General features: G+C 61.6%; 1 protein-coding gene across 2 annotated transcripts; it reads left to right on the forward strand.

The window, feature by feature from the left end:
* Positions 1–8914: 8914 nt before the first annotated feature.
* On the forward strand, positions 8915–13780 carry HIC1 (HIC ZBTB transcriptional repressor 1). Of its 2 annotated transcripts, none has more exons than XM_045986602.1 (2): positions 8915–9281; positions 10748–13780. In XM_045986602.1, the coding sequence occupies exon 2, from the start codon at positions 10768–10770 to the stop codon at positions 12913–12915; it is 2148 nt and encodes a 715-aa protein (XP_045842558.1). In that variant the 5' UTR covers positions 8915–9281; positions 10748–10767; the 3' UTR covers positions 12916–13780. The 2 variants fall into 2 exon arrangements, with proteins under 2 accessions (XP_045842558.1, XP_045842559.1); XM_045986603.1 differs by lacking the exon at positions 8915–9281 and adding an exon at positions 9987–10403.
* The last annotated feature ends 93 nt before the right edge of the window (positions 13781–13873 follow it).

Raw genomic sequence — 13873 nt, forward strand, 5'->3', positions numbered from 1 at the left:
CCTCCTACACACAGGAAAGCCAGTTTGTGACAGAAGTCCGGATTCCTGGCATCCACACAGCTTCCAGGGCAGCCCCAGGAGGGAAGGAAGTGTTTCTAGTTACGAACCCCCCAGGACAAGCTCATGTGTACCCACATTTGGTAGAAATCTCAAGTCCCAAGCGGAAGGAAAGGAGGCCTTGGTGGCAGAGTTGGAAGAATTTTACATTTGAGAAGTTCTAGGAAGAGATCGCCGGGCAAGGTGCTACCTGGGCTCCACTGAGTTAGGCTTCCTCTGAACCCTGAGGGTTGTGTACTGGCCTTCTGTCAAACTCTGGCTTCTTGGGTGCTCTGCTTTCTCCTCCAGAACTGCTTTAGCCCCTCTGAGCTATAAGCTTGGAGGATGGGTTGGTACTAGACCTTGGGAAGAGGCCCAAGACCACACAGAAGAAACCCTTTTACAAACCTGCCCTCGCCTGCAGAGTTTCTGGGGTTGATGCTGCTTTGTAGTGGTCCAGCCAGGGCCCAAGTAGCCTCTCCAGTTTTAGAGATCATTTGTTTCCAGGCACTGTAAAGACTGCCCACTTTAGCTCCTTGCCCTGCTTCCAGTGGCCCACCCTGCTCTCTGATTTCAGCCCTGCCTCTGCAGGATCACGACTTCATTCCTTTTCTCGAAGATCCCAGGAGGCCCTGATCTAGCCCTCAAGCATGGTTGTTCCCAGGGAGTTTAGGAATTGAGTAGGAATTGGGTTAGGGGATATAGCACAAATATTCCCTCCCATTCTGAGACAGTCAGACTAATATCCCTTAAATTACCCCAAATTCTGAATTCTTCACTTAAAGACAGTGGTTGTCTAAGGAAAAAAAAGCTGGAGTTACACCGCCCTCCCCCAACAGACCCAGTTTACTGGAATTTAGGATCTTTACAACAGAAAGTGGGGATGGGAGGATAGGTCCCCCTTGCTACAGTCGGCCTCTGCTTGCTCTTGGTGTTTTAAAGGGATCCCTTTGACAAAAGGAGGGGACTCAGAAATGGGCTGAATTACTGCTACAGACCTGTTGAATTTGGCCCGTAGGATTTTAGAAAATACTGGATTTATAGTATTTAATATCTTGGGGATTTCACACACAGATCTCCGGTTTCTCTGGACATGAGTTCAGAGTGGAATGCAGTGAGTATGCAGTTCAGAGCTCACGTGCCCCCATGGCCACCATAGCCTGCCCCCTTCAGCGAGGTCCCAAGAGATGAAAACGATGACAGTTGCTACCACAGCCCTTGCTACTTGGAATTCCTGTGAGAATGTAAAGAGAGACAAGATAGAGCGGGGCATAAATTTTTTTTTTTTAAATATTTATTTGACAGAGAGAAATCACAACTAGGCAAGGAGGCAGGCAGAGAGAGAGGAGGAAGCAGGCTCCCCGTGGAGCAGAGAGCCCGATGCGGGGCTCGATCCCAGGACCCCGGGATCATGACCCGAGCCGAAGGCAGAGGCCTCAACCCACTGAGCCACCCAGGTGCCCCAGAGCGGGGCATAAATTTTAAGCCAGGGCTTAAAGTTAGAAGGATGAGGGTAGAGAAGAGCAGTATTAAGGGGGAGCAGAAGTGCTCAGTGCTCTGGGTGAGAATTCTCCCTCCCCCACCTCCTGCCTTAAGAATCAGAAAATGTCCAAGCTAGAAGGAAAGAGATCATGTGGTCCACTGCTTCCCAACAAGTGAGATGTCCTCTCCCATCACATCCTCCAGGAACAACAGAGAATCTTTGGGGTCACTGCCCCCCACCTCACACGCAGATTCTATGGACCACTTGCATCAGAATCATGTTAAAACTTGACCTACCGAGCCAATTGCTGGACCGAGGAATCTGCATTTCGGCAAACTCCCTGGACTGGACACTCCCATACAACACGATATTTGAAAACCATTGCCTTAGAGAGTAGAATATAAGTCTCTGGTAAACATCGCTATTTGGAAAACACACAACACACACATGGGATTCTCCTGCGCTCTGCTGGGGAGGGGAAGAAAGCTCTCCAATTAACCATTCATGCAACATTTGCAATTTGTATCTAAGGGAAATGAGGTCCAGAGGTTAGAAAGAGGAGTACCCTTGGTGGAGCGGTAACTACGCCCGATACTGTGAAAAGCAGAAACTTTAGAGTTGCCCAATTTAATCTCACAATTTCCTGAGGTAGCCACTATTAACTTAATATTACAACTGAGGAAAACAGGCGCAGAGGAGTTAAGTAACTTACCCAAAGTTGGATTCAGATCCAGAACTCACATTCCTAACCATTCCTAGTCATTGCTTTCTCTCCTGCAACCTCAGAAGTGCACAGAGGACACCCAGCACTCACGACAGTTGGGCTAGGTGTTCTGTCTCGGTCTCGTCTTCCTAATCCATAAAATAGGCTGGGGTTGGGCTGCACTCAGTGAGGTTCTAAGATACTAAAAAATTCTCTAAAGTCACTTTTCTGGTTTTCCCCCTCTGACCATCTTCTCCAGATGGGTTCAAACTGCAGACAGCTTGGTCCCTTCAGAATATTGCTCCCGGGGCGCCTGGGTGGCTCAGTGGATTAAGCCGCTGCCTTCGGCTCAGGTCATGATCTCAGGGTCCTGGGATCGAGCCCCACATCGGGCTCTCTGCTCCGCAGGGAGCCTGCTTCCTCCTCTCTCTCTGCCTGCCTCTCTGCCTACTTATGATCTCTCTCTCTCTCACTGTCAAATAAATAAAAATAAAATCTTAAAAAAAAAAAAAAAGAATATTGCTCCCATTTCTCTTCTCTGCCTCTCACTCCACCTTCGATACCTAAAGCTCTTGAGAGAGAGTAGTCCCTGAGCAAAGAAGCCCCCTCGATAGCCCGAGTCCAAGAGCTGCTCAGAAAGGTGGGCCCCCTTCCCGTGTTCATTCTGCCTAAGTGGCCAGAGCTGGGGTCTCCTCAATGCTACCAGCCCCTCACAAAGACATAACAGCCTAGTAGAATACTTAAGATTGAAATAGCATTCTGCAGTTTTCAAAGGTTTTTACTCACGTGATCCTATTTGATCCTTACAAGTTGGCCAGAGAGGAATGATTATTTTCCCATGTTACACAAGGCTCAGAAACCAGCCCCTTAAATGATAACCAGTTGGTGATAAGGCCAGGTTGGACCTCCTGCTTCTCAGTGCACTACTCCCATCAGCACACACTACGGTCTGCCCACAGATGTCCTCTGAATTCCAGAATCAAGAACATTTAATCTAAGACCTTGGGGTCCTTGAGCGGGAGGAAGGAAGCGTGTGGGAAAACCAGCACCAATTGCCTTAAAAGTAGTTTAACAAAGGAGGGGTTATGGAGAAGTAACAGAAAATTGGATTAATGAGAGGCAGGACTGGATTTCATTAACCATTTCCAGGACTGTGCCTAGGGAAGTCCTGCACCCGGTATCCACCAGTCAGCCCCTGCACTGGGTGATGTTGGTGGTGGTAGGTGACATAAGTGTATTTTTGAAAAGGTCGTTGCTCACACTTCACTGGACCAATAGGACTTCAGAACTTTAGAACTAATTTGAGACACTGATTGAAGTGAGGCTTTTGATACATTCAGACAATGCTTTACTGACCAGGTTAACTTTACAAGTACACTGGCTTCCTGAGGGTTGGGGACCTTTCTTATCACCCTACATGGATCAGAGGATGAAAAAGTGGGGAGAAGAGTGAGGGAAGGCTGCATCAGAAAATGGGTTCAAGGATTAGTCACGCTTTCTGCCTGCTCAGCAGAGGGTTTCCCGGAAGAATGCTGTTGTGGCATTTTAGGAAAACTTTGCTCCATCTACTCCCTTCAGTCTGCAGGAGGCCTTAAGGTCCCAGCCGCCTCCCTCCCAGCGAGGAGATAGAAAGAACACAAATCCCAGAACTACCCCTTCTTTCGTCATTCCCTGGCTGCAACCTCGGCCAAGAGGACAGGATGATCACTGAGGCGGACGGTCAGACATACTGCCCAGACCGTGCTTCCTTTCCTGCCTTGGTAGACACGCAGCAGTCAGACCGGAGAGTAGTCCGCCCCACCCAGCACCGCACCGCCCTCCGCCCCCATAGATACATGGGATCTTGACTCGCCGCCTCCGCTTCCTCCTGCTCCTGGTCTCCCCCATCCGGGGCTGGCAGTGCGCGGCGGGCGCAGTGCGTGGGCGTGCTGCGGGGCGACCATGGCTGTAGACTGTTACCTCCGGTTCCCACAGTAACAATCGAAAGCCACGGTTGCCCTGGAGACGCGGGGGCGGGGCGCGCGCTACTGACGGCACCGTGGTAGCTCCAGTCAGGCAGACGTCAGGACAGCTAGTTGGGGAGGGGGTAGGGGGGGTAGAGGGCGCGATGGGGACCGGGCTCGGGGGCTGTGCGATGTGCGTGTGAGCTGCCTCCCCTCGCACCCTCTGGAGACCCGGGACCGGACGGGCGGGTGGCAGCGCTGGATCAGCACCGCGGACAGCGGCGGCGCGGAGAGCGCGCGCGGGGCTGAGGGACCCTGGGGAACTGAGGGGCCGGGGGCGCGGCAGGTGGCCGGGTCCGCGGTCCTGGGGCGGGGCCAGGCGTCGGTGGCCGTGACTGGAGACTGTTACTGAGGGCGGCCCGGGCAGTAAGCAGTCTAGAGCCAAGGTGCCGGCGCTCTGCCCGGGCGGGCGGGGGTGCCTCCGTTGCCCGCAGCTGGGGGCGCTGCTGCTCTTCCTCCCCCGCGTCTCCCGCCTTTCTCGGCCCCAGCGCTTGCGGACAGGCACGCGGGCCTTGACGTCAAAGCCCTGTGACGTCAAATATGTCCCTGCGGAGAGGCGCTTCCGGTGGCGGGGAGGGGGGGCGCTCAGGGGGGGCGGGGCAGCCCGACCGAGGCCCCGCCCCCTCCTGGTCCTGAGAGGACAGCTCCTCGCGCAGAGGCGGGAAGTCGGGGGCGCAAAGGGACCAGCCCGACGGGATGGGACGGGGAGGGGGTGCCCGACTGGATGCGGGGTGGGGGTCCCGAGAGAGCCGAGGCTAGGTCGGCGGGCAGGTGGGCGTCTGTCCTTCGCCGGTAGCCCCGCTCAGTCGGCCGGGGGCAGCGAGGCTGAGTCACTGCGGTGCGGGGAGGGGGAGGAGGGGGCGCGTCTTCTGGGGCGTCAGCACCGTAGCCCCACTTTCTTGGGAGGATGGCGCAGGAGCCCCAGGAAATGTCGCAGGGACCCTGGGGTCCGTCCTCTGTTCGATGCTCCTCCGAAGTGGCTGCGTCTTCATCCGGATGTGGGCAAGTGCTGCACGGGGTTCTGGATACGCCTCCGGCCGGGCTCCACCAGCTGCGAGGGGATCCTCATCCCCCACCCAGTTCCCAATCCCACCCCTTAGGGGCCAGCCAACCTGCTGTCTGCCGGTCTCCTCATTGCCTTTCCGTCCGTGTCCGTGCATCGGTCCATCTGTAGACCGTCGGTCGGTCAGTCCCACTTACCTGTCGGGCCGCGTCGCGCCGGCTCCCGCTCGCCTCCCGCAGCCCGGCTGGCGCCGCTGCTTTTATAGGCGCGCGTAGTACTCGTGCGGCGGCTCATTCATGCGGCCGCGGCTCCTACACACTGACGCGCTGCCGACGTCAGCAGGGAATTTAGGAAACGGGAAGAGGGGCTATTTATAGTGGCGAGGCAGGGGGTGGGGGGGACTAAGGCGACCGGGAGCTGGGAGGGGGAGGAGGGCGCACGGAAGCAGGAGCAGGGAGGGGGAGCCCGGGTCCCTGTACCGGTCTACAAAGGGTTAACTTTCCGGAACTGCGGACTGGGGACCGGCGGGAGGACAGTGCCCGGAGGGCGGACGGGTCCTACACCCTTAAGCACCCTGGGACACCTGGGGGATGCAATCTCACATCCCGCCGGGCCTTCAGAGGTGCTCAACAGGCACCCCCCTCTCCCACTCCTCAGTTCCTGGACTCGACGGCTCTGTGACGTCACAAGATGACCTTCGGTGGCGTTACACCACGCATGGCCACTGCAGTGTCATCACCCTGGGGTGGGAGGTACAGGAAAGGAAGCTAGACCTGAGGAGGGGCCTAAAACAGCATCTAGAGCTGTGGCGTCGGGGAAATGGGGGAAGAAGAGTGGGGGAGCCCAGGGCTCGCAGAAGCTTTGTAGGAGTCTGGGCCTGGGAGGAATGGCGCATTGGGGGGTGGGGGGTGCATGTCCCGGAGGTCTAGGAAGCAGTCAGGAGCTGGAGACCACGGAAAAGTTGAGAAGAGTGGCTTGCACTCCCCGGATATGAGCAAGGGGTTCCTCTATGGAGGAGTTGGGGGGGGACAGGAGAGGAGGAAACCTCAGCAAATGGAGGAGGACAGGTTGGCAGTGCCAGGGTCAGAGCCTGGCACCAAGCAGACCACGTTCAGTACCCATTTGTGGGTGATGAGTGAGGGAGACCAAGGGCTCAGCGGCTTGACCGAGAAGGATCTCTGGAGGATGGAGTGGCAAGACCACTTCCCGGAGGAGTTAGAGTTTCTGGAGGTATGAATTGACAGGAAGGCCCTAAGCCATGTGGGGCAGAATTCCCCTGAACAAGAGCAGGGAAATGAATGATCCTGGTTCCATCAATTGAGGAGAGTTCTAAATGGAGGAGGGTGAATGTGTTCACAGAGAGAGGAGATGGATTGTGTGTGGGGGGGGGCGGCGGCGGGGGGGGGGGGGGTAGAGGTGAGGAGCAGGTGTTGAGGGAGAACAGTGCCAGGCTAGTAGGGTAGATAGAAACTAGGGAGGAAGGGAAAGATCAAAGATTGAAGAGTGAAGTCCACAGGAAGGCAGCAAGGCTGGCTGCAGGTCTGTGAGACCCTTCCATAGGGATGTAAGGACAGCCTGAGGATAGGGATGGGGCAATGAGTTAATTCAGGGACTGGGGACCCGGGGAGAGTGTTGAAAAAAAAAAAAGACAGTGGGTACAGTGGACAGTGTACAAAAGTGAAACTGGATTGAGGGGCTCCTTGTGGGGCTAGGATTTGGTCCCATCAAGAGGATAAAAGATTCCAGCAGAAACGCAGGGGGAGAAGTCCTGAACTTTTGGAGTCTATCCTCCAGGAGCCCCCCCCCCACACACACCTCTTTTTCTTTTGCCTCCAGCCTTTGTCCCTGTGGTTCTTTTCTCCCGGACTACTTTTCTGTGTGTGTGTGGGGGGGGGACGGACTCCTATTCATCCATCAAAACCCAGTTTTTTGTTTTTTTTTTTTTTTTTTTTTTTAAGATTTTTATTTATTTGACAGAGAGAAATCACAGAGAGGCAGGCAGAGAGAGAGGAAGGGAAGCAGGCTCTCCGCTGAGCAGAGAGCCCGATGTGGGACTCGATCCCAGGACCCCGAGATCATGACCCGAGCCGAAGGCAGCGGCCTAACCCACTGAGCCACCCAGGTGCCCCAAAACCCAGTTCTAAGAGCACTTCTTCCGAGGAGCCTTTCCACCTTTCTCCAGCACTCCATACACCTTTTTCTGCTTCAGCGCACAACGCATCCATCCCTCGGCCAAGATGTCGTGGTCCGTTTTCCCTAGAGGCTGGCAGCTCTGAACACACGGTTTTCATTCTTGGAAGCTCACTGCAACCCTAGTGAGGAGACCGTGGGTAGACGGAGGAGAGGACTGGGATAAAATGGATCCAGAACATGGAGTAGAAACGGTGAGGACAGGGTCAGGACACGGTGGGAGTCAGAAGGACCGGTGGGGACCAAGAGCCACCACAGGGCTCCGAGACCACGAAGATGTCAGCAGAGGAAAGAGAGCCTCTGGGGGGCGCCCGAGACCTTAGTGTCTGTCAGGGACTGCGAGTGGCCGCGCTGGCGGCCCGTCAATGAGTGACTCAGCTACTACCTCTGGCGGGGGAGTAGGGGTGGAGGACCGCGCGAGGGGCGGAGAGCTTGGCACCCACCCGCCCAGGAGCTCTGCGCGGTTGCTAAGCTCTCCAAGGCCTTAGAGAGACGCGATCTGCGCGAACCTCATCGGTTACTATGGTAACTCTGCGCCCCAGCCTCTCGCGCGCCACGGCTGAGGAAGGCGCAGCCAATCAGAAGCTGCAGGCGTTCTCGGGGACCCACTCCCACCCTCCGACGTGTGGGCAGGGGTCAGGAGGTGCCGGGAGGAGGTGCAGCGTGGGCCGCGGAGACCCGGCACTCACTACAGGCCCGATGCGGCGGCGGGGCCGCGCGGGGACACTTCCGGAGTAGCCGCACGAGTGCCCAAGCGCCAGTGCGGGGGTCCCCTCCCTCCCAGAAGGGGCGTCACCTGCAAGAACCAAGACTTCCTGTGGGGTGCAGAACCTTGCCGGGGGATCCCTGGGGTCACGTTCCGGGTTATCGGGTTGGAGACGAGGTCGAGCAAGCAGGTCCCTCAAAATGGCTCACACGGGGAATCTGGGGGCTGGGGTCGCTTCTGCGGGATCCCCAGGAGGCGCTGTCCAGCCACTCCCAGTCAAATATCCTGGGGTCCCTCCAGAGGCCTCTCAGCTTGGGGCAGGCAGATTGGGTAACAGCCCCGCCCAGGCTCATGCAGGGCCCTAAGTGACAGCCTCGGGATTATCCCAGAGAGCCAGGACTTGAACTTTGGAAGGGGGCAGACGTGTATTTGTGCCGACATGCGCGCCCGCAGGTGTCAGTACCTGGAGAGGGTCTGGGTGCAAACGGATTTATTCCGTGCATACCTAAACCCAGGTGGCTGAGTGAAGGTGGGCGTGTTGGGGGTGGGGTGGGTATAAACGGACAGTCCCATCCAGGAATGTCTAAGAAGTCGCTCCCCAAGATCTTGTCTACCTTCTTCTCTCTTACGACTTCCGTAACCTCCCTCCCCCCATCTAGTTGTCCCCAGAGTCCTCTCCTTGCGGGCAGGACTTCTCCAAACTGAGGTAATGTGAGAATCTAGAAACATGTACAAGGGAACGTTTAGCTCAAAACCCCAGAGCTTGTGGGCCTCGAAGTTCTGGGGCCTGGGTTCTAACGTGGCCACATCTGGGAGGGTGAACCTGTGGAACAGACCCCTCTCCCGGGTCCAGCTCCGCATCTGTGAGCCTTCAACCCAACCCAGGTGCGCGGGAGGGAGGTCGCGGCTGTGCCGCGCAAAGCCCTGCACAGCCGCGAGGTGGCGCCATAACTGCAGCAGCGCGTGCCGGCCTGGGCCGCTCCAGATAAGAGTGTGCGGAAAGCGCGGCGGGGCTGAGACGCGACCAGGACGCGGGGAGGACGGACCAGCAGGACAGACCGACCGGGGGCCCGGCGGGCGGAGGGCAGCGCAGCGCAGCCACGTCCCCCCCTGGATCCGCCGGCAGCCGGGGCCGGGGCTTCCGACATGCCCCCCAGGTAGGTCCTGCGGCTCGGGACCGGGAGGGACAGGGGACCCGGACAGCCCAGTCCTTAACGCGCTGGCCGCCTCGGGCGCATCCTCCGGCACGGGTGCCCCAATACGGCTGGCGTTCAGGACTCGGGGTGTCGCCCCTAGAGGATTCAGGACCGCCGGGCCGCTGCTCTGCGCCGGGTTCACGGCGGGGTCAGTGGCCCGGGGCCGACTCTGCCTGCACATGGGCTGGGGAGGCGAAGGGAAGGGAAGGGGAGCCGGCGGGCGGGGCTGGCAGGGGCGCTGCCCTGGCACAGCTCGGCGCCTGGCAGCGGGGCGGGTGGGGCGCCGGCTAGGAGCTGCCACCGCCACGGGGAGGGAAGCCGGGTCGGGTTGCGGCCGCAGGTAACGGGCCGCGAGGCCCTGCGGGCCAGGCGGAGAACTGGGTGGACGGGCGAGCGAGCGGGCAGGGGAGCTCAGGGCTCGGCTCAGGCTTCCAGGGCCGCCTGGCTGCCGAAGATTGGGGGCCGAGAGGAAAAGCTGGGAGTCGAGGGACTCGGGCTGGCGCGCTTCTCCGGGCCTGTCTGAAGTTGGGAAACTTTTCCCCAAGTTTGGGGCGGCGGAGTTCCCGTGGAGAAGGGGCTGAAGGGAGCTGGGGAGGGAGGCGCCGGGGCCCGCGAATGCAGAGCCGAGGCCGAGGCCGGGGCCGGGACGCGGGTGGGGCGCAGGCCGGGGTCAGGGCCGCAGCCGGCTGTGCGCCGTGCCCGCCCGGGGCGCTGCCCCCTCCCTCCCCTGGGAGCTGCGTGGCTCCCCCCTCCCCCCCACCTGCTTCCTGCCTCAGCCTCCTGCCCCGATATAACGCCCTCCCCGCGCCGGGGCCGGCCTTCGTGCTCTGCCCGCCACGGCAGCCTCTGCCTCCGCTCCCCGCGCCGCGGCCGCGCCCCGGCCCCAACGGAGGGCCTGACAGCCCCCGGGCAGGGCGGCGCCACGGCGGGCATCGCGCTCCCCTCCACTGGATCACTTCCCCCAGCTGGGGCAACTTCTCCCGAGGCGGGAGGCGCTTTTTAATCGGCTCCCTTATATCCCAATTGGGCAAACTTCTCGGCCCTGAATGACTTTTCCTGAAGCGGACATTTTCCTCAAATCCGGTAACTGTCTCCGAAGGGGTCACTTCCCCCAAACAGTTTTCTCCTCGGAAGTCCCCAGAACCCAGCCTGTGTGCCCGGTGGCATCCGGGGCTGGGCGTGCAGGCCGGCCCGGCCTCCTCTCCAAAGCCACTCTTCCTACGCCGTCTTCTGGTCCAGGCCACCGGTCCAGGCTCCCACACCAGGAGGCGGCCGGTCCTCTGCCAATGCCCAGGCCGCGGGGCTCGATGCCCCTGCCCGGCTGAGGGGAAGGGGAAGGGGAAGTTGGGGCGGGGAGCAGCGCCGGGCTGGATACAGGCTGCGAGGGCGCGCTGAGGCTCTGACCCCGCGGCTGTGTGTCCCCGCAGGAGAGTGTGCTGGGCAGACGATGCTGGACACGATGGAGGCGCCGGGCCACTCGAGGCAGCTGCTGCTGCAGCTCAACAACCAGCGCACCAAGGGCTTCTTGTGCGACGTGATCATCGTGGTGCAGAACGCCCTCTTCCGCGCGCACAAGAACGTGCTGGCGGCCAGCAGCGCCTACCTCAAGTCCCTGGTGGTGCATGACAACCTGCTCAACCTGGACCATGACATGGTGAGCCCAGCGGTGTTCCGCCTGGTGCTGGACTTCATCTACACCGGCCGCCTGGCTGATGGCGCGGAGGCGGCGGCTGCGGCGGCTGTGGCCCCGGGGGCCGAGCCGAGCCTGGGCGCCGTGCTGGCCGCCGCCAGCTACCTGCAGATCCCCGACCTCGTGGCGCTGTGCAAGAAGCGCCTCAAGCGCCACGGCAAGTACTGCCACCTGCGGGGCGGCGGCGGCGGCGGCGGCGGCTACGCACCCTACGGGAGGCCGGGCAGGGGCCTTCGGGCCGCCACGCCCGTCATCCAGGCCTGCTACTCGTCCCCGGCCGGGCCTCCGCCGCCACCCACCGGCGAGCCGTCTGCGGGCCCCGAGGCCGCAGTGAACACGCACTGCGCGGAGCTGTACGCCTCGGGCCCGGGCCCGGGCCCGGCCTCCGCCCTCTGCGCCCCGGAGCGCCGCTGCTCCCCGCTCTGCGGCCTGGACCTGTCCAAGAAGAGCCCGCCGGGCTCCGCGCCTTCCGAGCGGCCGGCGGCCGAGCGCGAACTGCCCCCGCGCCCAGACAGCCCTCCCAGCGCCGGCCCCGCAGCCTACAAGGAGCCCCCGCTCGCCCTGCCGCCGCTGCCGCCCCTGCCCTTCCAGAAGCTGGAGGAAGCCGGCCCGCCTCCGGACCCGTTCCGCGGCGGTGGCGGCAGCCCGGGACCCGAGCCCCCGGGCCGCCCCGACGGGCCCAGCCTCCTCTACCGCTGGATGAAGCACGAGCCAGGCCTGGGCAGTTACGGCGACGAGCTGGGCCGGGAGCGCGGCTCGCCCAGCGAGCGCTGCGAGGAGCGAGGCGGGGACCCGGCTGCCTCGCCCGGGGTGCCCCCACTAGGCCTGGCGCCGCCTCGCTACCAGGGCAGCCTGGACGGGCCAGGCGCGGGCGGCGACGGCGACGACTACAAGAGCAGCAGCGAAGAGACGGGCAGCAGCGAGGATCCCAGCCCGCCCGGCGGCCACCTGGAGGGCTACCCGTGCCCGCACCTGGCGTACGGAGAGCCCGAGAGCTTCGGGGACAACCTGTACGTGTGCATCCCGTGCGGCAAGGGCTTCCCCAGCTCGGAGCAGCTGAATGCACACGTGGAAGCTCACGTGGAGGAGGAGGAGGCGCTCTACGGCAGGGCCGAGGCGGCTGAGGTAGCTGCGGGGGCCGCCGGCTTGGGGCCCCCTTTCGGAGGCAGTGGGGACAAGGTCGCTGGGGCTCCGGGCGGCCTGGGCGAGCTGCTGCGGCCGTACCGCTGCGCGTCGTGCGACAAGAGCTACAAGGACCCGGCCACGCTGCGACAGCACGAGAAGACGCACTGGCTGACCCGGCCCTATCCGTGCACCATCTGCGGGAAGAAGTTCACGCAGCGCGGGACCATGACGCGCCACATGCGCAGCCACCTGGGCCTCAAGCCCTTCGCGTGCGACGCGTGCGGCATGCGCTTCACGCGCCAGTACCGCCTTACTGAGCACATGCGCATCCACTCGGGCGAGAAGCCCTACGAGTGCCAGGTGTGTGGCGGCAAGTTCGCCCAGCAACGCAACCTCATCAGCCACATGAAGATGCACGCCGTGGGGGGCGCGGCGGGCGCGGCCGGGGCGCTGGCGGGTCTGGGGGGGCTACCCGGCGTCCCTGGCCCCGACGGCAAGGGCAAGCTCGACTTCCCCGAGGGCGTCTTTGCCGTGGCCCGTCTCACGGCTGAACAGCTGAGCCTGAAGCAGCAGGACAAGGCAGCCGCGGCCGAGCTGCTGGCGCAGACCACGCACTTCCTGCACGACCCCAAGGTGGCGCTCGAGAGCCTCTACCCGCTGGCCAAGTTCACCGCGGAGCTGGGCCTCAGCCCGGACAAGGCGGCCGAGGTGCTGAGCCAGGGAGCTCACCTGGCCGCCGGACCCGACGGCCGGACCATCGACCGTTTCTCCCCAACCTAGAGCGCCTCTTGCCGGCCCGCCTCGTCGTCGCCGTCGCGTGGCCCCCCCAGCCCGTGCTCCCCAGGGGACGGCGGCGGCAGCCGCGAGCAGGCACACCGCGCCGGGACAACTGTAGTAGCAGCGGCAGCATCGCCGCCTTGGCGGCGGTCCCACCTGGCCTCACCGCTTTGTGCCTTAGCCCGGGGGTGGGGGTGGGGGTAAAACCCCGGGACGGGGGTGGGATGGGGGAAGGGAGATTTATATTTTTGATATCAGCTTTGACCAAAGGAGACCCCCGGCCCTTCTCCGCCTCTTCCTGTGGTTCGTTGGCCCCCTCCCCCGCCCTGCTCCGTGCTGCTCTTGGAGGGAGGGGTGTCACTGTTGGGGCGCTCCCAGCCCTACCTCCGGCCCTTGCGACCACACCCATTCTCACTGTGAATCTCCCCGCTGGGGTCGGAGCGTCGGGCAGAGTTGGGGAGCGGGGAGGGGACTGAGCCGGCCGGAGGGGCCCCCCGCCCCCGCTCCCGCCCGCCCCGGGACTGATAATGTGAAGTTCCTCATTTTGCACAAGTGGCACTAGCCCCAGGGCCAACCCTTCCCTCCCTCTGGAGTCAGAGGGCTGAGACAGCCCGAGCCTACCGGTCTCCCACTCCCGCGGTGTCCTCCCCATCCCTCCCTTCCCTGGGGCCCCGGACCATATTTATTGCATGCGCCCCGGGTGGCCCCCCACCCCGAGCCCAGGCTGGGCTGGGCTGGAACCGTGGTCTCTTTAGCTCCCTCCTCCCCGTTTGTATATTTCCTACCTTGTACACAGGCTCTTTCAGAGCCGCTTCCATTTTCTATACTCGAACCAAACAGCAATAAAGCAGTAACCAAGGACCCTGGACCCCGATGCTCTCTTCTACCCTGCACAAGGACCTGGGTGGGTGGAGGGGCCAGACACTGCACCGTCATACAGGTGCAGTGAGACGCTTGGGCC

The sequence above is a fragment of the Meles meles genome, chromosome 18 (assembly GCF_922984935.1).
Source record: "Meles meles chromosome 18, mMelMel3.1 paternal haplotype, whole genome shotgun sequence".
Taxonomy (NCBI): Eukaryota; Metazoa; Chordata; class Mammalia; order Carnivora; family Mustelidae; genus Meles; species Meles meles.

Excerpts from the sequence above, each read along its gene's own strand:
- HIC1 (XM_045986603.1), top strand. The coding sequence starts at position 10,367 with ATGACTTTTCCTGAAGCGGACATTTTCCTCAAATCCG. Across the intron at positions 10,404-10,747 it reads GGACATTTTCCTCAAATCCG|GAGAGTGTGCTGGGCAGACG; the intron begins GTAACTGTCTCC and ends GTGTCCCCGCAG.